Raw genomic sequence first — 22,024 nt, 5'->3', positions numbered from 1 at the left:
TGCAATTGAACAATTATAGTTTAACGACAACGACTAGGTTTTATTAATTGCCGAAATCTAATTGAAAAGGACGACATAAAATCTATTGCCGAATGACCATGCGCAAATGCTGCGCGACTATGAGCTGACTGAAGGAAACCAAAGATCACTTCCTGAAAGTTGGTGCTAGTCGGCATTGCGGTGTTTGTGATGTCTGGCAGAGGCTTAACTTTTTTGTGTGCATTAATATGTATTTCTCGGCTAGTAAGACTGGCAGCTGCGTCGCCACCAAACGTTATCATTATGCTTATGGATGACGTGAGTTTTAGTTATTTTTCGCTCTTATGTTTTTTGTGTTTTTATCAAAGCGTCAGTTAATCAAATCACGTGACATGTACTCTATTTAGTTTTCTTCTGTCGCCTTTAAGTCCAGTCGTTAACACGTGTGTTGTAAGATTCTCCACTTGTGATATCTGTCTCTTTCTGCGGATCAGATGGGTTGGGGGGACCTGGGGGTTTGGGGCCAGCCCTCCAAGGAGACCCCCAACCTGGATGCCATGGCTGCACAGGGGATGCTTCTCCCAAACTTCTACACCGCCAACCCGTTATGTTCCCCTTGTGAGTGAGCAGGCTTGCTTTTATTTATTTTTTAATCATTTTTATCCCCCCCCCTCACCTTTTAAATGTTGCAAAAATACTTTACCCATTTCACACAGCCAGAGCTGCACTTCTCACCGGTAGGCTACCTGTCCGAAATGGCTTCTACACCACGAATGGTCACGCCAGAAACGGTGAAAACCCATCAACAAGCAAACGCGCAAATAAATAAAAATCTTCACTGCGGCCGATTAAGCAGCTGCAATTACTTCAAGCCATCGTGTTCATCTCATGTCTGCGAATGCCGGCTGGCAGAGACTAAATGGCGGACCTCTTTTACAGCGTACACACCACAGGAGATTGTGGGAGGAATCTCCCAGGATGAGATCCTGTTACCTCAGATGCTGAAAAAGAAGGGATACGTTAGCAAGATAGTTGGGAAATGGTGAGTGCCTTTTGATTTCTCATTGGTAAAGAAAGGAGCGTTGGCGCGGAGTGCCGATGCGGATTTGGAGCTGGGAGTCGCGGCTTGGAGTTTGAAGCGGATTATGTGGGACAGGAGAAGTGAACTAATCTCTTTTCGTCAATGGACGCTACAGCTTCGTGTTTGCTTTCAAAACTTTGCTTGTAGCAGACGTGTGCACATTTTCAGCATGATGTCTCTGATCCACTGGAGAAAGGACACTTTGATCCTCTCCTCTTTCATCTATAACTGCTTCAGACAACAAAGTGTATGCAGAAAAGTGGTGAAGGTTGCACGACTGTCTCTGTCCTATGTGTTGTCTTGTGTTATTTTTGTTATTTTTGACTTCAAAATGGCGCCGCGAGAGTGGCTGCCTTTCCAGCAGCTCCTATATTTTGTTGTTCTACTTCTTACTTTCATAACTTTGCTGCTGTGAATTGGGAATTTCTCCATTGTGAGACTAATAAAGGTTTTCTTAATCTTAATCTTAAATTCAAAGTTGGGGGTTTGGGGGCGGTGTGGGAGGAGTGCGGACTAAAGAGTGCTGTCCACAAGACATGCTTTCGAATTCTGCTAGATTTAGACTGCTATTGCTGTTGAATTAACCGTAAAACCTCTCAGACTGTAAGATAAACTTTCCCAGATGAAATGTCGACATCCTGTAACATACAATGTGAAGAATAATGTGTCAGCAGCTCAAAGCGCACCTTTTACTCAAGTGAATAGAGTCCGATCCGGGCCTTCGAATCAGTGTCATGTGGCAAATGTGCTCAGCATATGTGACTCTGTGGAAATGCACGTGCTCAGTCAGCCACGTTTGACACCACGCTGTGTGAGAGCACTTTACTTCCCGACAGGCATCTCGGCCACAGAGCGCAGTACCTCCCCTTGAAGAATGGCTTCGACGAATGGTTTGGTGCACCCAATTGCCATTTTGGGCCCTACAACAACAGCGGGCGACCCAACATCCCCGTCTACCGCAACTCGGAGATGGTCGGCAGGTACGTGAATAATTCGAGCGTCTGCGTTGCTCTTCAGCCTCCGCGCTGCCCTCGTGTCTTCCATTTTACGCCCATTTGTTTCCCCCTCGAAAACAGCCATATGTGTGCTCGGGGTCACTGCACTTGGCAGCCGACTGCGTTTTTCGCTTAGCCGTGATTTTAATCAGCGCAGCTTACCTGAGGTGTTGATGGACGAACCCACATGATCACATTTTCAAACACACGCCCCCCCCCCTCAGAGACAGCAGGTTGTGTTTGCTGAGTGTGAGCACACCTGGAGGAAGCAAAGCGCGTGAGAGAGAGATGGCTGTCGCTGTCTCTGCGCTCACCGCGTCACGCCTCAACGACTTCCTAGTGGTCCCCTCCCGCTTGGTTCTGTGGAGACTTTCCAAGTTTGGCAAACCTCGTCACAATTTGCACCTGGGAAGCTTCCATCGCCTCACTCAAAATGATATATGTTATGCTTGTTTAGTTTCGGAAAGGATTTCAATGAACACAGTAGCAAATCAGCAGCGCCGTGGACAAGTGGTTAGCACATATGTCTCACGTTTTTGAGGTTCAGGATCCAAACAGAGTTTGCATCTTCTGCCCCCGTCCGTGCCTTTCCAGAAACATGCATGGATAACTGACTGTCTTATCGTGCCAACTTGTTTTGTAGATACTATGAGGAGTTTAGTATCGACAGAAAGACAGGAGAGTCCAATCTCACCCAAATCTACTTGCAGGTATGTTGTACGATACACAGCATTCTCATGAAGAATTTCTTGCCTGGGCTGTATTTATAGGACATGCAAAGCTGTCGTGCAGTGCATGTTTCTTCTTTGAGCGGTGTTTCTCAAGGCAGCCATTTTATAGTGATAGGGAAACGAAGCTTCAAATTTGCTTCATGAACCAGTTGTTGTATTTTTTGACTCCCCTAGGTGGCATTGTTGGTTTGAAGCAAGGGCAAATTTGTTTGCTTTCAGCCCTTTTGTTGAACCTTGAGTGCCACCTTGAGGGCTCCGTGAAACATAACTGGTTCATGAATCATCTTGAAGCCTCATTTTCCCACCAGTGCAATTTTAGCATCATCATGGCCAGGTACTGTTAGGCGCTTATAAATAAAATGTTTTATTATTATTATTATTATTAATTATTAGGTGTCGTCTTGGTCCCATAATGTCAAAATGCGAACAGTAGGATGAAGAGGACGATGAGCAAATCTGCAGTGGTGCAATACAAGTTGCGCAAAAAAAGTACTGAAAATTTCAACAGACTGCTGTGTGCATTCTAAAGTTTAGAAACTGTTCCGTTAAACTCACCTGCTGGACACTTCAGATCAGACTTAAGTTCTTCAATTGGTTGCTATAAAACGTTTGATACAAATACGGATCACTTGCAAAATAAAGTATTGCAGAGACTATCCGAATATTGAAAACCATATTGTCTGCACTTTGACGAGCCCCACAAACCTTGTTCTCTGACAACGATGCCTCATTTTCCTCTTCAACAGGAAGGTCTTGACTTCATAAATCAGCAGAGTCTGGCCCAACGGCCCTTCTTCCTGTACTGGGCTCCTGACGCCACCCATGCCCCCGTCTATGCTTCCAGACGCTTCCTCGGGAAGAGCCAACGAGGCCGGTGTGCTCCCGTGTCGTTCTCTGACGACAGGATCGGATGAGTTTTTCCATGACTGAGTTGTTGTGTTCTGTAGCTATGGAGATGCGGTGATGGAGCTGGACTACAGCGTTGGGCAGATCCTGTCCAGGCTGAGGACTTTGGGTATTGAAAACAGCACCTTTGTTTTCTTCACGTCGGACAACGGAGCCGCTCTAACGTCTGGCCCGAGTGAGAGTAAGTGTCACATTTGGAGACGAGCCATTTTATGGCTTTTATTTGAGCGGTCGTGTCAGGTGGGCACCGACTTGTGCTTTTGGTGCCTGCGATCGTTCAGGTGGCAGTAATGGGCCGTTCCTCTGCGGGAAGGAGACCACCTACGAAGGGGGCATGAGAGAGCCTGCCATTGCCTGGTGGCCCGGACACATCACAGCGGGCACGGTGAGAACGCCTCTGTCATTGAAAGCTTAAGAAAGTCCGAGTCGACTCCGAAATTCTACCTGTTCCTTCAATCAAACCTAAAAACGGACTGATTGATTTATTGGTTGCACAAATTATTTACAACGCAAGACATAATCGAAACTTGTTTCTGCAATTTGTTTCAATGTGTCGAGAAAAAAAAAGGCAGATGGCAGACCTGACGCAAAACTTAAAGTCGTTTCAAGGCAACCTGCTGGCTTTATGGAACACCAAAAGAAATCAAGAAAAAAATGGTAGACAGTGACAGTTTAAAGCAATTGGGGGGAGCGGGGGGGGGGGGGGGGATATCGCTGTTATGAACATTTGCCTTCCTCAGGATCTGTCTATTCCATTTGGATATTTTTCCCTTGAAAAGTCCAGTGGGTGATGAAGCTTTTTGCAGGTGACATCAAGGTGAGGTTCGTTGTTGAGGCGCATACCCGGTAATTGCGCCGCTGCGCCATCTCAACATCTGCCCCTTCTAATAACAGGTTGCGTTAGAAGTCGACTCCCTATAAACCAAGAATCATATCTTTGCCTTTTGCACCTTTAATTCGAACCGAGACTCGACGCACCAGGCAACAAAATTTCATTCATTCATTCATTCATTCATCTTCCGAGCCGCTTGATCCTCACTAGGTCGCAGGGGGTGCTGGAGCCTATCCCAGCTGTCTTCGGGCAGTAGGCGGGGGACACCCTGAATCGGTTGCCAGCCAATCGCAGGGCACACAGAAACGAACAACCATTCGCACTCACACTTACACCTAGGGACAATTTAGAGCAGGGGTCTCCAACGTGGTGCCCGCGAGCACCAGGTAGCCCGTGAGGATCACACCAGTAGCCCGCCAGTGCTAGGATTGTGATTTGCTCGTAGAAATTATGATTTAAAAATGCAAACATGGGCAGTATTATAGATTCTATAGCTACCTATTTAGCTATCTAACTAGCTAGCTACAGTATACGTCTAGCTAGCTAATGTTCTAATATTATTAAATTTAATTTGTACAAATGTTATTTCAGACGCGTATCAATTTGGTAGCCCTTCACACAATCAGGACACATGAAGTAGCTCTCACTCTCAAAAAGTTTGGTGACCCCTGATTTAGAGTGTCCAATCAGCCTGTCACGCATGTTTTTGGAATGTGGGAGGAAACCGGAGCACCCGGAGAAAACCCACGCAGGCCCGGGGAGAACACGCAAACTCCACGCAGGGAGGCCGGAGCTGGAATCGAACCCGGTACCTCTGCACTGTGAAGCCGACGTGCTAACCACTGGACTACCGGGCCGCCCATTAATCTAAAAAAAAAAAAAGCCCTTGGTCCTGCCACCCCGCTACCACGTGTCATCAGCAAACGTCAAGATGTCTCTGCTTGCTCTCATTTTTTTTTATTTTTTTGCAATTGTCTGCCTAACATCAACCATGGGAGTCGCCCTCCCGCCTGCACGCGTCGGGCTTTGTTCCCCTCCTCATGTTCCGCCTATCAACAGGTACCAGAAATGCAAATGGGAAGGCTGCAGGCGCCGCGCGGGCCTGTAAATCTGTTTGAGAGCAAATGAATAATTGATTCCCTAATCCTCTGTATTGACTTGCTCGTTAGGTTTTGTTTCTTTTGTGTGTCGTTTACCAGCACGCATCACGGCCACTCGTGCCGCAAGCGGCTTCAATTCGAACGCGTTCGAACGTCCGCCGAGCCATTGAACTCATCGGCGGGCGAGATCAAAGCGTATGACGGAAACCAACGTTCGGGGGAACGCGTCCGCTGTCGTTTTCGGCGGCAACTATTGACCCGCCTCTGTCCGTCACCTCTCTGTCCCGCAACCTAATTTAACCCCCCCCCACCCGCCCGACCCTCCCCACCTACAGCGTGATCCTTTAAGCCCGCGCGTTCTGAAAATGACTTTTAATTGTATTAGGGGGCAGCTGTGACATGGGGCTGTGATGCGGGAGGGATTTGGTGGCGGAGCGAGTGGAGGATGCAGCCTGTAGTAAGTAAGCCTTGCCCCTGGCTCATCTCGTAGGGTTGTGCTGGGGCCTGATAGCGCTGCCGAGGAGCGAGGGAGGGGGGCGGGGGGTGGGATTGGGAGCGTTTTAAGAAGCTAATCTGTTTGTGTGTTTGCTGAGGTTGGATTGAGCTGTAATGAGGACTCAGTATCTGAATATGCCAGGCGCTGAGGATAAAGAAACGGGAAGATGGCGGGGGGGGGGGGGGGAGTGGTTGCGGCTACAAGGAAGAAGATGTACGTAAAAGAGGGCGACTGCTGTGGAAAGGAGAAAGGGAAGAGGGACGCGACGCTGCCGGAAACGTTGTTGCGTGTGCAGGGTGTCGGGGTCGTACATTTTGACCGCGTCCCCGCATGCGGCTCAAACAAGAATATGCATACGGATATTTTTTTTTTTTGTTAGTGGATTGAACACGGTTGCAGAATGTTCAATTTTGAGGTGAGCTATTGGATGATAGCAAGCAGCGGTAAGGAGAGTTTGTCAAGAAATGCATGAAAGCGTTTTGTCGCGGAGGTGGTGTGTCCCGAGAAGAAAGACGTCTTTAATACCACGAGTGTATCCAAAAAAAAGTTATTTAATTTTGTGGGGGTTTCTGGGAAACGATACATTTTTACGTCTAGGTACTCTTGCAGTCACACTTTTGCTGTTACAAACTGACCCCCACCCCCCATCAGAGAAGCGAAAAGTTATGTGGCCCTCACAGGAAAAAGTTTGGGGACCGCTGGTTTAGCGGGTGCACGCTCGCGAGGGCTGTCTGCCACCGTTTTAACTCCTAGAATGCCAGAAAATTATCCTTTTAAGTTGAAAATGACTTACCCTCACCAGAATTCAGACCAACGGTACAATCCTGGTGGAAACTGAAACCCAGGTTGCCATGACTAACAATTCATTTCTTTTTATTTTTTTGCTTTTCTTCTTCTCCTTCTTCTTTTAATTAGTCATGCGCTTTGGTGCATACTGCCACCTGCTGTACAGAAAGTGTAAAGCGTCCCCAGGAATAGTCAACGCGGTCAGCTCGGTGCTGAGTTTGTCAATTTCTGGAAGTTTCTCATCATTTGTCAGCAAAACGGATGCCCGTCAGCAATGGACCGACGGACGGAATGCCCTCTTTTGTGGATTTATAAGAGTGTGTGTGCATGTGTGTGAAAGCAAAAATGAAAAAGAATGGGGGGGGGGGGGGGACTTCAGGTCTAAGTAGTGTATTTGAATGGGACGTGTGATATCATGGAATGCACTGCGCCAACTACTTGTGTGGCTGCTGCGGAAGAAAAGTGAATTAATTTCAGTGGGGGGGGGGGGGGGGGGCTCGGCGGGGGGGGGGGGGGGTGAGCACAGCAGCACAGTTGCCGTGCAGCTGCAGAGGCCTGATAGCGCTATCTGATTGTGAGCGTGCCGTCTCCCTCCAAGGCTCGCTCAGGAGAGAATGGAAGGCAAGATCAAGGATGACAGCGGAAAAATGGCATTTTATCTGAAAATAGTTCAAAGTTTCTAAATAAAATAAAGCTTTTTTCCCTGTAAGACTGGGAGAAGGAGATTAAAAAAAAAAAAAAAAGCAGCTTGCGCCGTCTTCAGATGCTTCCTTGCCCGGGCTGTGTCCTTTCGCGACTTCCTCTCCCCCCCACCCCCACCCCCCACCCCTCACTCGACTTCAACAATTTAAAACGATGCATTTTTACACAAAACCCTGCAAAAGGAGATTAGGTGCGCTGAAGTGACGCGCCTCTTCTTTTCAACCCGTGTTCACGCTATCACAACTCTGCATGTTGCCTTTGATGATCAAGTCGGCCAGAAAAGAGCGCCTTTGCGGTCTTCCCCGAGTGTGAGATTGTTGATTTGGAAAACCGTAAATAACGTTTTTTTTTTTTTTTTACCAGTGGCTCCGACGAGCTGCTGCGTCATTGAGATCGACAAGCTTGGAGCAGCACCTGCATTCGTTCTGCTTTCGTTGTTGTCTGATGTTGTCTCGTTTGTTGGAAGGTTGAATGCAAATCTAATGGGAGGCGGATCCCAAATCGCTTTGGGGTTGAAACCAATTTTACGACAGGAACTACAGTCATCCCTCGCTATTTTGTGGTTCGTTTATCGTGGATTCGGTGCATTGCGGATTTTTTCAAATATTCATAAAAAATGAAAAAAAAAACATTTTTTTTTTCATATACAGTACCTGGAGTACAGTACTGTATATGTCGCTCACTGTTGTTTTGCAGCTTCTCACAGACTGTTTGCAGACTGTTTTGCAGAATTAAAATTTTTTTTTACCTGTGTATGTTACTTAGTTAGTTTGTTACTTACTTAGGATTTTCGTTTATCCCGGTTGGTTTTGGTCCCCATTAACCGCGATTAACGAGGGATTACTGTATTGGATGTACACCCGGTTTGAACATTCGTAATGAGAACATCTTAATTAACAATACAGGCAAGTGTGCGGAACTTTTCAACTTTCAACCGAATCCACGATAAACGAACCGCAAAATAGCGAGGGATCACTGTAGTTCCTGTCGTAAAATTGCTTTCAACCCCAAAGCAATTTGGGATCCGCCTCCCAACAGATTTGCATTCAACCGTCCAACAAACGAGACAACATCAGAACGAACGCAGAACGAATGCAGGTGCTGCTCCAAGCTTGTCGATCTCAATGACGCAGCTGTTCAGGTTTTTTTTGGTTTGTTTTTTGATTGTCGGACCGTTGCAAAAAAAAAAAAAAAAAAAAAGTGAACCGCTGACTCTGATCTAAATCTACCGACTTGACTTCAGGTTTGCAACTTGGCATCCATCCGTCCATTTTCTGGACTACTTATTCTCATGAAGGTCAAGGGGGAGCTTGGGTCCGGAGCCCAACCCCACAAAAAAAAACCTCTTGGTTTTTCTTCTTGGTCATTGTCGTCTTCTCCTTTGTGATCGTCGTCCACCTTCCGTTGTCATCTGCATCTTTCGTTATCTTCGTCGCCGAACCTTCGGCAAGCCCTCCTCGCCGCCCATCTTTGAAATGCGTCTTAAAACTCCTTCCTCATCTTTGGCCTGTGACTCAGCCTGCGACTTGATTTTTATTTTTACTGTTTTTGCACTCGCCGCTGTCTTTGTTATTCATTTGTTGTGTCATCGTTTGCAGTCGTATGAATTATTTTTGCTCCGCGTGCGGCACTTTGTATACGGCGGCGGTGGGTTTTAAAATGCTCTAAAATGCTCAAGATATACAGTTGAGTTGTGGTCTTCCGCCTTCATCTTCCTCTTTGTCGTCTTCATCTCCCGTCATTGTCTTTTTCTTTCTTTTTTTTTTGGTGGGTCCTCGCACGACGACTTCCCAAGTTTTGTGCAACGAGAATGTTGGAATGGGAAGGCGTGGCTCGGGTTTAACCGTTGGTCTTTCTTCCAATGTCTCCGTGGTTAAAGGATCGTTTCTGCGAGTTCACGTTTTGATACGAAACCCGTTTTGCTTCCAAAGGTGAATTTCCAACTCTCCAGTGTGATGGACCTGTACACCACCAGTTTATCTCTGGCCGGCATCGGCCCACCTGATGATCGAGCCGTGGATGGACTGGACCTGAGCCCCGTTCTCCTGAACAGCTCGCACGCACTGCACCTTCGGTAAATGCATAATTACTGGCGCGCGCTCGCACATTTGACCTTGGCCTCGGGACTTAAGATGCCGAAATGCGTTTGTGAGCCTTTCCGCCCAATTCTCCCAAATCTTCTCCACCAGGCCAATCTTCTACTACCGCGGGAACGAGCTGATGGCCGTCAGGCTCGGGCAATACAAGGCGCACTACTGGACCTGGACCAACTCGTTGGATGAGTTGAAAAAGGTAAGACGACCGCCCACCAGATGCGCTCGATGGAAAATTCTCGGCTTAACCCAGTGCCCCCATCTTGAACTCTTCATCTGGCAAAGTCATTTTGGTTTCCACCATCGCACACTTAATCGCAAGATCTATAAAAAAAAAAAACATCCTTGAATGAGGGCGGCCCGGTAGTCCAGTGGTTAGCACGTCGGCTTCACAGTGCAGAGGTACCGGGTTCGATTCCAGCTCCGGCCTCCCTGTGTGGAGTTTGCACCCGGAGAAAACCCACGCAGGCCCGGGTTTTCTCCGGGTGCTCCGGTTTCCTCCCACATTCCAAAAACATGCGTGGCAGGCTGATTGAACACTCTAAATTGTCCCGAGGTGTGAGCGTGATTGGTTGTTCGTCTCTGTGTGCCCTGTGATTGGCTGGCAACCGATTCAGGGTGTCCCCCGCCTACTGCCCGAAGACAGCTGGGATAGGCTCCAGCACCCCCCGCGACCCTAGTGAGGACCAAGCGGCTCGGAAGATGAATGAAAAATGAATGAATGAATCCTTGAATGAGCTGGCCGTCGAAAAACCTTTGACAAGAACCCGAACAGATGTTGCGAGTCGGTAGGCCCGCTAAATCCCGCGCGGGTGACCTCTGACCTCACCATTGATGGATGAATAGACGCAATTTCCCGCAAGCCAAAATCCTTCCAGAGGGAGTGGAAGCTGTAAAGGAGGACCGATCGGCTCGAACGGACATCTGTCCGAACACTTTTGGCCATATGGGAAAGTGCATTCAAGTGTTGTGCAAAATACTAGCGTCGCATCCAAGTCCCTTTGCGGCTTTCCCCGCTGGGGGGGCGCTGAAAATGCCTCATCAGTTGACTGCTGCGTACATCCCAGTGTAATGAATACTAATGAGTAGGCAAACTTGCATCATTTATCAGCCGGTAGACTCGTTTGTTGCAGCTCCAGCCGAGAATTCCCCCCCCCCCCCCTGCGAACTCCCCTCGTAATTTACATAGCAACATTTCCTGCTGGGGACTCCTTTTTTTTTTTTAGATCATAAAGACACGGGAGACAAAAAAAAAAACTCGCAACGACAACTGTGCGCCGCGTCAACGTATCGGGACAAATGTTGAAAGTCCATGTTTGAGAAGCGGTCCCATTTTGGCGCTTTTGCTTCTGAATGTCCGTCGCCGCGCCTCCCTGCTTTTGCCGCCGTTCGGTTTGCTTTATGCCCCATCGCTCGCTTAAATTGCTCTCTCCTTCAGGGCCGCTGAATCAATAGCAGCCTCTTTTATCATCTCATGTGAACTGAAGTGGAACTTCACAAATAATGGTGTCTGATTGCCTGCGAGTTGCTTATTGATTCGTGTGAGTACATGAGAGAGAGAGAAAGAGAGAGAGGCGGCGAGGGCGAGAGAACGTTTTTGCGTGTACTTTGGGTTCATTCATTTATTCATACATCTTCCGAACCGCTTGATCCTCACTAGGGTCGCGGGGGGTGCTGGAGCCCATCCCAGCTGTCTTCGGGCAGTAGGCGGGGGACACCCTGAATCGGTTGCCAGCCAATCGCAGGGCACACAGAAACGAACAACCATTCGCACTCACACTCACACCTAGGGACAATTTAGAGCAGGCATGTCCAAAGTCCGGCCCGCGGGCCAAATCCGGCCCGCGGTCGAATTTCATCCGGCCCTCGGCCCCCGACATAAAATCAGTGCCGTCTGGCCCGCAGGTTGGGCGCAATGGAACACGTGTTGCATTGACTGAGGTCTCGTAGACTGGTGAGTGATGTTTCATAGAGTACTGCTTCCCTCTAGTGGCTAAATGAGTAATAGCATTCACTAAATGAGTAATAGCATTTAGACACTAGAGCGCATCACTCACGAGTTAACAAGACATCACTCCGTGTTTATATTGACTGATATGTCATATTTCAAATTCCTGTTTCAAATGAACCAAAAGAAATTCTTAAGATTGTTGAAATTAAAATGGAAATGTGAAACAGACTGGCTTACTAAAATTTGTTGAACAATATTGTTGTTCAATGTAAAGAATGTCAGCCAAGGTCGGCCCCCCGACATTTTACCACATAAAATCTGGCCCCCTTGGCAAAAAGTTTGGACACCCCTGATTTAGAGTGTTCAATCAGCCTGCCACGCATGTCTTTGGAATGTGGGAGGAAACCGGATCACCCGGAGAAAACCCACGCAGACCCGGGGAGAACATGCAAACTCCACACAGGGAGGCCGGAGCTGGAATCGAACCCGGTACCTCTGCACTGTGTAGCCGACGTGCTAACCACTGGACTACCGGGCCGCCCGTACTTTGGGTTTTCTGTGAAAAACGTCTTCGAGCGGGCTCCCGCCAAAGCCGACCGACGCTTTTAGCGGAGCGATGTGGGATTCTTAAACTGTTCCGATGACACACAAGGTGCTTCATAAAATAAGATAAGATAAGATAAGATATCCTTTATTCGTCCCACAATGGGGAAATTTACAGCCTATGTATGTAATGTAAACAGAACACTACAATGGACTTTTTTATGCCCCCAGACGAGACGGCATTGGCGCATTTTGTAAATTTGTTACGATTTAGTGCTCGTCCCACCTCATGAGACATAAACAGGGGGTGGGGCGGGCGTGTTTGTTTCTGTGCGCGTGTGTGTGAAGACATTCCAGGTTAATAGCCAGCAGTGGTCTGACTCAAGGCGGTGTTCACGCAGCTCAGCCACGAGGAAAATGAGAAATTTCGCAGGCTTTCAAACGGCTGCCGTCAAACTTCTCTGCGGGCTTTGCGGTGACGTTAATATTTCAAAATACTTTGTCATCCACTGCCGGTTTTGGGCTGGCCAACTTGCGCTCCTGTGGTGGTTCTTTTAAGAGAGTGCGATTTTCTGCGCGTGCCGCTTGTGGTTGATTTTTATTGCGGGCAAATAAATTCTAAGCACGCTACAAAATGTTTTTTTTTTCTCTGTAGATGTTGGCCTTTACCCCCCACCCACCCCAAAAAACAAACAAACGAAAAAATCCACCAAAACTTTGGCATGCCGAACCATAATCAATTTAGGATCAGGCACTAACGAATAAGCCTAAACTCCCAAAGACCCGACCGTGCCATACGGTCAGTAGAACCGCAAATGGGGGGGGGGGGGGGGGGGGACCCTCCATATTGCTCTGGCCCTAATTTACATTGTATTAAGTGTTACGGGGCGGCCCGGTAGTCCAGTGGTTAGCACGTCGGCTTCGCAGTGCAGAGGTACCGGGTTCGATTCCAGCTCCGGCCTCCCTGTGTGGAGTTTGCATGTTCTTTCCGGGCCTGCGTGGGTTTTCTCCGGGTGCTCCGGTTTCCTCCCACATTCCAAAAACATGCGTGGCAGGCTGATTGAACACTCTAAATTGTCCCTAGGTGTGAGTGTGGTTGCGAATGGTTGTTCGATTCTGTGTGCCCTGCGATTGGCTGGCAACCGATTCAGGGTGTCCCCAGCCTACTGCCCGAAGATGGCTGGGATAGGCTCCAGTGAGGATCAAGCGGCTCGGAAGATGAATGAATGAATGAATGAATGAATGACTTAAGTGTTACGGCACAGCAGTTGTCTTCTTAAACTCGTGTCACGGTTATGAATGATAAAATACGACAAAACAGTGCACGTCCTCTTAATCGAGTTTTAAATGTTTGAACATTGAAACGCGACATGCGACATTCACATGCCTTGTACCAAATATTCACTTCACATATATTGGTTTCATTTTTGGGGGGGGGGGGGGGGTTGGATGCCCGCTGTTTCTCTGATGTCCCCGCAGCCGCGCGCTGCTTGAGTTTGAAATCCACCCCCCCCCCTCCCCCGCCCCTTTTGGTCTCCACCATTCGTGTCCTCTGAGACGCGAGAACTCGCTCATGTATGGAGTACAAGAAGCAGAGAGCTGCACACACACACACTAGGCCTCTTCTGTCTCCTCCGGGATGAGCCGCCTTCCTTTCTTTCTCTTCTTTCTGCATTTCTGAGTTCTCGGCTTTCAAAGGCGGGGAGCGGTCGGGATCAGACGAGCCTCTGCGGGGCAGCGGGTATCTATTGTGCTCCCTGGCGCGCTTCAATATGTATTTTGAGGTGTTCTGTCGGGGCCATCTCGGGAAGGGGGGGGCAGCAACACTGCCTTACAGATGAAAGCGTTTTCAATTTTACTTACGCTCACCCCCAAAAAGTGAATTTGTGTTTTTGAAGTAAGAGGCGGATCTCTGGGGGGGGGGGGGGGGGGGGGGGGGGGTTCAAGGAGCCTGTGTGTGTGTGTGTGTGTGTGTGTGTGACTCCATCATGATGCCCACCAAAGTGCTGCCAGTGAGAATTAAAGAATCCGTCAAAAGACATTTTGGAGATAACATTGTGCATTAGGCTTTGAAAATGATCGTTATCGTTGAATGAAGAGCTTGTTTTTTTTTTTAAAGTGGATTAAAAAGGCAACATTTGAGCCGTTCCCGAAGCGTCGTCTATTGAGGTTTGCCCGTCGGCGGCGGTGGACGAAGCAGATGCGGCAACATCATCTTTGATCCCAAAATAATGATGCAATATTCATTCATTCATGCCGCTTGATCCTCACTAGGGTCGCGGGGGGTGCTGGAGCCTATCCCAGCCGTCTCCGGGCAGTAGGCGGGGGACACCCTGAATCGGTTGCCAGGCAATCGCAAGGCACATATAGACGAACAACCATCCACGCTCACACTCACACCTAGGGACAATTTAGAGTGTTCAATCAGCCTGCCACGCATATTTTTGGAATGTGGAAGGAAACCGGAGCACCCGGAGAAAACCCACACAGGCCCAGGGAGAACATGCAAACTCCACACAGGGAGGCCGGAGCTGGAATCGAACCCGGTACCTCTGCACTGTGAAGCCCACGTGCTAACCACTGGACTACCGGGCCGCCCATGATGCAATATGTTGCGCAAAATCTGTTCAAACATGAGGGCTTGCTTTTTCGGCCATACGCTCCCATTAGCTTTGAAAACTCGATGAGTGTCAATTTTGCTGAACAAGAAAGTGTCACGTCAAGAATTTTTACATACATTTGGTGGCCAATGAAAAAAAAGTCAACAATTACTGTATTATTACTGTATTATTAACAGGAATGTTCTGAACTCCTGTTTTTTTTTTCTCCTTTTCACTGCCAGAGTCGTATTAGCGTGATGATCACCGCAGGTGTTTGAGTAGCGCGAATATAGCTCTCAACTTCCCGTTGCGATATCGCCAGTTGAGACGATATCAGCAGCACCCACTGCTGTTTGCAGCCAGGAAGCGCATTCATCAACAATCAAGTTAATGATCGCAAATCCTAATTAAACGCTGATCGTTCTCCTCCTTACTTTTGCAGCTTCTTTTTGGGGACATGATTTTAAAATGAATTCAGCCTTCGGGCTTGTGCTCGAAAGATACGACGTAAGGAGCAACTTGGACCCAAATCAACAAGTGCTACTTTGAGGGTGTGCATATTTATGCAACCATGTCATTTTGGGGGTCTACTCTTGTACTTGTTGCGCGTTCTTTTGAGAATCATCCGGAGGGCCCTCTTTGAAAGTCACTTTAACTTGTGTTCTTTTTATTTCAATCTACAGTTACTGATTAATCCGCATTTAGGTGGTGGCAAGGATTCAAATTCAAACATCATCTAACTGATGTATTTGCAAAATGAGGTCGTGGTGCAGTCTCAAAGCGGGCCAACTGCTCTCTTTCAGGGTGTGAACTTCTGTCCGGGTCAGGAGGTCGCGGGGGGTTACCACGCATGAGCAAAAGGAGCACACACTTCAGCCTCTCATTTTCCACCTGGGTCGAGATCCCGGGGAGAAGTTCCCGATCAGGTCAGTTGCTTAAAAAGTCCCGTTGCCGTTCGTTGTCGGGGAGGGAGCAACAAGACAAAGAAACGTGAGAAAAGGCGGCAGACGGTTTGGCCGCGCTGCTCACGCGGAATGTCGATGAGCTCGACGGCGATTTCAGTCGCAGACGGAAGAAGGCGGCCGATTTGATTCCGTTGAGCCCCCCCCCCGGTGTGCGCCTGAATCGCGTTCTTGTCTTTGTGATTGCAAACAGCCCTCTTCGAGATAAACGTGTCACGCCACGGTGGGTTAAAAATTGCGAGATAAATTGCTCGGCTCTCAATTTGCGCTTTGAAAAGCTTTGGTGTGTTTTGAGTCTCGGCTCAAAGGAGGAACAAAGTCCAATAGATGCGGGTGTGAATATACTGACTGCATGGGTATATATGGACCGTATGGCAATACAGATTTGAATACGTGTATCAATGCAGCTTTGAAATTCAGTCCAATTCCATTTCATTTATACCAGAGCACTAATTGTAACCAAAAATCGACATGCAGCAGACCTCGGAGGACATGGCTCATATATTCAAGAAAACCAAGTGAGCAAAGATGATGTAGGGCGGCCGCCTCCTTCAACCTTATCTAAACATCTGTTTAGACAAGCCTATTCACTCGGACCATAAAGCCATTATTTTTATTCATTTATTTTTGTTGTATTTTTTTCTTATTTGATGTTGTTTTTAACATGTACTCGTGATTTTAACTGCTTGTTGTAAGGTGTCCTTGAGTTTCTAGAAAGGCGCCCATAAATAAAATGTATTATTATTATTCATTCATTCATTCATTCATTCATCTTCCGAACCGCTTGTTCCTCACGAGGGTCGCGGGGGGTGCTGGAGCCTATCCCAGCTGTCTTCGGGCAGTAGGCGGGGGACACCCTGAATCGGTTGCCAGCCAATCGCAGGGCACACATAGACGAACAACCATCCGCGCTCACAATCACACCTAGCGACAATTTAGAATGTTCAATCAGCCTGCCACGCATATTTTTGTAATGTGGGAGGAAACCGGAGCACCCGGAGAAAACCCACGCAGGCCCGGGGAGAACATGCAAACCCCACACAGGGAGGCCGGAGCTGGAATCGAACCCGGTACCTCTGCACTGTGAAGCCGACGTGCTAACCACTGGACTACCGGGCCGCCCTATTATTATTATTATTATTATTATTATTAACCTTAACTTGGTTTGAAATCTTGTGAAGTCCCCCCCCCCACCACCACCACCACCACCTGCCCTTTGCGGCTTTGCCCCGCATTTCCCCCCCACCCCACCCCCACCCCAGACCTGATGCCCCGTTCATCTTTCTCTCAACTCTGCAATGAGATTGGATGATAAAATATTCATTTGGCATTGGCACCGTCTACTTGAAAGACAAAAAAAAAACTAATCAATGTGCAGCCAGGCGGCCCGGTAGTCCAGTGGTTAGCACGTCGGCTTCACAGTGCAGAGGTACTGGGTTCGATTCCAGCTCCGGCCTCCCTGTGTGGAGTTTGCATGTTCTCCCCGGGCCTGCGTGGGTTTTCTCCGGGTGCTCCGGTTTCCTCCCACACTCCAAAAATATGCATTGCAGGTGTGAGCGTGGATGGTTGTTCGTCTATGTGTGCCCTGCGATTGGCTGGCAACCGATTCAGGGTGTCCCCCGCCTACTGCCCGGAGACGGCTGGGATGGGCTCCAGCACCCCCCGCGACCCTAGTGAGGATCAAGCGGTACGGAAGATGAATGAATGAATGAATGTGCAGCCATGTACTGAGTGCACAGAAGATTTTTTTTTTCTTCACTCCAGTAAAATGCGGGCACGACTTACAGGAAGTCAGGTCACATATCTCCATTTTCCATCCTCCAAACCATTTCCTGTGAGCTTCTGCCACTTCCCTTCTCAGTGGCTGTCCCTCTGCATCCACTGGGAGCATTCTGCGCCATCCTTTTTAAGCGCGCACAAGCGTGTGGGGGGGGGGGGGGGGGGCACGCGCGCTCCTCGCTCCAACTGCCAGGCCGCCATTAATCTCTGCCTGCACCTAAAGAGCCACTTAAGATGATCCAGCGCCTGTCTGCACGCATGCCTTCACTTGCGTCGTGGTCCGGGCAGTCCACAACGCCCGTCCGGCAAACTCTACAATCCCCCCCCCCAATTCGCAAAAATTCGGTTCTCAAAGAGGCTTGAATGCGCTCTTGAGGATCATCAGGCATGAGGCTGATGATCCCAACCCGGGTCAAGCTTTGCCAGTGCGAGTCCAGCAGCACCCCGTCGGATGGGGTTGAGAGTCTTTTCCTGCTCTTCCATGCGGACGACTTGAGGCTTCAAGGTTAACACAAGCAGAGTGCCCCCCCCCCCCTCCCAAAGCTCTGACGCTGCGGGCGGGCTCTCGCCGTCTGGCCTCATCTGCTCCCTACCACCAAGCTCCCGCGTCCCCAATCAATAGTCCTCACCCAAGTGCACCATTTCCACGTGGGGGTGGGGGGGCTTTTAGAGGGAGGGGTTAGGCAGGACACATGCGTTTGATTGTCTCCTCGATTTCCCCCCTCCGTCTGCCGCTGTGCTCTTGATTGTGTGCCTACGCGTGCGTGTGTGTGTTCCAGAAATAGTATTTATGAATCAGTAATCGGCATGGCGACACACCTGAGCAATGCCCCCCCCCCTCCACCCCCCATGGGTGCCATAAATTATAAATCAAAAGAGTCCATTTGCATAGCACCCGCTTATTATTCCGCACTTTGCCTTGTGCACCAGCAAGCGAAGGGTTATAGTCATGCTAATGAGCCGCGCCGACGGTGGCTTTTCATGATTTTGTTTGCACGAGAGACACACAAACAAACGATATAATTAGATTTGGATGCGCGGCGCTTTGCTTCCAATACGATTAGTGCGCGCGCGGACGCGACAATGGCAAACTTTTTTTATTTGCCGGCGCGGCGCTTGGCTTGCAAGCCCAACACTCGCTTCACGTTCTGTGAAGTCGTTCCATCGCCTATCGCGGAATGAATCAGCAGCACAGATAGCAGGGGAATGAGTATATCCCCCCCCCCCCCCCCACGCCCCCACCCCGCCTTTTTTTCACGCCGATTGGAATCGGGAGCAACAGAATTTGTGATTTCCGATAAGGGCAGCAAATTACGTCTGCCTTTTTGAACCGAGCAGTGGTTAGCACGTGGGCTTCACAGTGCAGAGGTACCGGGTTCGATTCCAGCTCCGGCCTCCCTGTGTGGAGTTTGCATGTTCTCCCCGGGCTTGCGTGGGTTTTCTCCGGGTGCTCCGGTTTCCTCCCACATTCCAAAAACATGCATGGCAGGCTGTTTGGACGTTCTAAATTGTCCCTGGGTGTGAGTGTGGGCGTGGATGGTTGTTTGTCTCTGTGTGCCCTGTGATTGGCTGGCAACTGATTCAGGGTGTCCCCCGCCTACCGCCCGAAGACGGCTGGGATAGGCTCCAGCACCCCCGCGACCCTAGTGAGGATCAAGCGGTTCGGAAAATGGATGGATGGATGGATGTAATCACACCCCCGCTCCCGCTCCCCATACCACCCTCACCACCAGCACAAACCCCAGCCATGGTCACAATCGTTAACTGATGACAAACGTGGAGCGAGAGCGAGGAGAGAGACTAATTGCAGTCGGCGCGCTAGCACTCGTCTAATTGTGCGGGAAAGTCAAAGCCAAGAGCGTGGAGGGAAGGGAGCAGGTGCCCCGGCTGATGGCGGAAGCCTCGCCGCCCCCTGTGGGAGATCCGGGCGAGGGGAAAGGGGAGGTGTGAGCCGGACAGGGCCCGGGGTTATTACTCTAATTGACACTTCACCTCGCACGCATGCACACGGTTCCCCGGGGGCCAATCAGAAGGCAGGGCTTGTCGCGAGGGGAGGACGGAGGCCTGGCACAGGTGCTGCCGGCGAGAGTATCAGGGGTGTAATTGCACTGCTGATATTTGTCTATCTGTGTGTCGCGCCACCAGAAGCCCACTTCAACCCCCCCCCCCCCCCCCCCCCCTATCCCCCCAACACACAGCACAGACCATTAACCCTACAGGTCCTATTGAGAGCGGCGTTCCTTTGAAAGCCTTCGAGGGGGGCTCCGTGTTTTACACACTGAAAATAATAATGCGCAGAGGTGTGGGGCCCACTGGTGTCCAACAGCAGTAATTGAGAGACAGGGGGGGGATAGTTCCACAGTCGCCCCCACCGAGTGGGCTTTCCCACGGGGTGCCCGGCGTGTGTGTTTTTGTGCTTGAAAGCTGCAATGCCCCCCACCCCCAATGCCACCCGCCCCCCTCTCTGATATAATGAGTTAAGCTCGGCCGCCACAGCGGTGTTTCATCACGGCGTACACGAGGGCCAGTGTTTCACTTGCAACACTCCTTCTTCACAAAAGCCACGACAAAGCGAGGGGATTAGGCTTTGCGCGCGTGTGCCTTTTCAAATTCCTTGTTAAGCAAGTTGCAAACGAGTCTTTGCGCCGTCAATTAGCGGTCTGCAAACACGCATCGGCCTCATAAAAGCTCTATTCCACCCCCTCCCCCTCCCCTAGCAAGCTATTCCAAGGTTTTTGGGCTTCAGTGCTGACAAATAAATGTTGCTAGTGAAACCTAGATAAGATAAGATAAGATAAGATAAGATAAGATAAGATATCCTTTATTCGTCCCACACTGGGGAAATTTACAATTTTTGTAAATTACAAGATGGGAATAAAACTGGTCTTAATATATCAGGGAAGGTGACGTTTAATTTCAGTGTCCTGGCCTGTGTTTCGGCAGTGTTTTGACCAAGGAATACCAGGACGCACTCAGCCGCATTTCGCCAGTTGTGGATCACCATAAGAAGACGCTGGTCGCAGGCATCCCCCAGCTCAACATGTGCGACGTTGCGGTCATGGCAAGTTTTCCTCGCACATATCCTGTAAAACAGACACAAAATTGAGTACAAATAGTAGGAAAACTGTCAAATAAATGTAAGCTTGTGTTCAATTATTATTTTCATTTTTTATTTGAGCATTATATTGTTTTATGTGACAGTAACCTAAATTATATTCTGTTTAATAATTGTTGAAACGTTCTTATGTTGCTTGCGTTTGATTGGCTGAAGGAAAGCAGGAAGTGTTTTTTGTTGCCGGAAGAAGGCGTGTTCTTGTTCGTTCGTTCGGCGGAGCAGACGTTGAATTTTTAAAAAAAACTATGTTCAAAGGATTCCATCTCTCCTTTTGCCTGTTCTTAAAGTAGAGCTATCCACTAAAAACAATGAACCCCTCAACCTTCATAAACAATAGGTTGAAAGAGTGTAAGCGAAATGATGCAAAGCACCGAGGTTCTCCTAACCCTAAATATTTAATTGCATTAGTGACACAACTTTAAAAAAAAATTAATTCAGAACGAATTTATATTGTTACTAAAACCACCACCGTAATTGTGGACCACTCGCTTTTTTTCCCCACTTGGAGCTCGAAAGAATGTGACGGCAGACTCATTTGTGATATACTACTGCCCCCTTGTGGGAGATTAATTAAATGCAAGTGCAGTGAACACGGAGGCGACCTGCAAATCAATTCATACAATACTGCGCCAAATCATTTCAGTATAATGCCGACGCAAAAAGACAGAAAACAAAAACCCAAGTCGAACAGCATTTTGACCTTGCATATATCAAAAAAATACGAAAACATAACCTGTATGATTGCCACAGCCTTGCTCAACATCCAGGCAATATTTTATTGTTTAAATGCGTCTGTGCGACTGCTGTTTTTCCAGAACTGGGCCCCGGCCGGATGTGAGAAGTTAGGAAAGTGTCTCAAAGTGCCCACGTCGTCTCCCTGGAAGTGCGAGTGGCCACACTGAGCAAGCGGGAAGCCAAACTTGTCCATGTACCACACTGCAGTTGAGATGCAACTTTTGGATCTGTTAAGTGTTCTTAAATGTGCGCATTTGTTAAACTCACGTCTAGTATTGAATAAGAATTTTTGTCCATGAATTTAGATTGCTGTTTTTTTTTTATTAATTTAATCACTGAGTTGTGGGAAAACACTGTGCCTTCCAACTCTGAAATTTGTAATACTGGAAATATCTCTGCGGTCAAACCTGATTTATCAACCTAGAGGGATTAAAAAAAAACTTGTTAGTCTTCTTAAAAGTCCACACATCCTTTGTATATTTCTCTTAATGTGTTTGCATGGAAAAAAAATGGACTGATGGCAATGTGTTACTGTTCTTATTTTTTAGTGCTCCGGCGATCGCTCGCACAACAGTCTGCTGGATTTCGCCACTTTTTTCTAATGTGCAAACATTTGACAAATATCTTCAATAAGGTCG

At 48.6% G+C, this 22,024-nt stretch overlaps 1 protein-coding gene across 1 annotated transcript; it reads left to right on the top strand.

The window, feature by feature from the left end:
- Positions 1-70: 70 nt before the first annotated feature.
- Positions 71-21,707, top strand: galns (galactosamine (N-acetyl)-6-sulfatase). The gene is given in 14 exon segments (XM_052062530.1): positions 71-297; positions 474-597; positions 696-770; positions 919-1,021; positions 1,897-2,040; positions 2,699-2,765; positions 3,533-3,660; positions 3,734-3,873; positions 3,974-4,077; positions 9,540-9,682; positions 9,798-9,900; positions 15,599-15,631; positions 15,633-15,721; positions 20,480-21,707. Coding segments are annotated over 14 exon segments (1,524 nt in total). The 5' UTR covers positions 71-189; the 3' UTR covers positions 20,643-21,707.
- Positions 21,708-22,024: the final 317 nt, after the last annotated feature.

The sequence above is a fragment of the Hippocampus zosterae genome, chromosome 4 (genome assembly GCF_025434085.1).
Source record: "Hippocampus zosterae strain Florida chromosome 4, ASM2543408v3, whole genome shotgun sequence".
In the NCBI taxonomy this organism is placed as follows: domain Eukaryota; kingdom Metazoa; phylum Chordata; class Actinopteri; order Syngnathiformes; family Syngnathidae; genus Hippocampus; species Hippocampus zosterae.
This window is presented reverse-complemented; position numbering and strand designations above follow the sequence as displayed.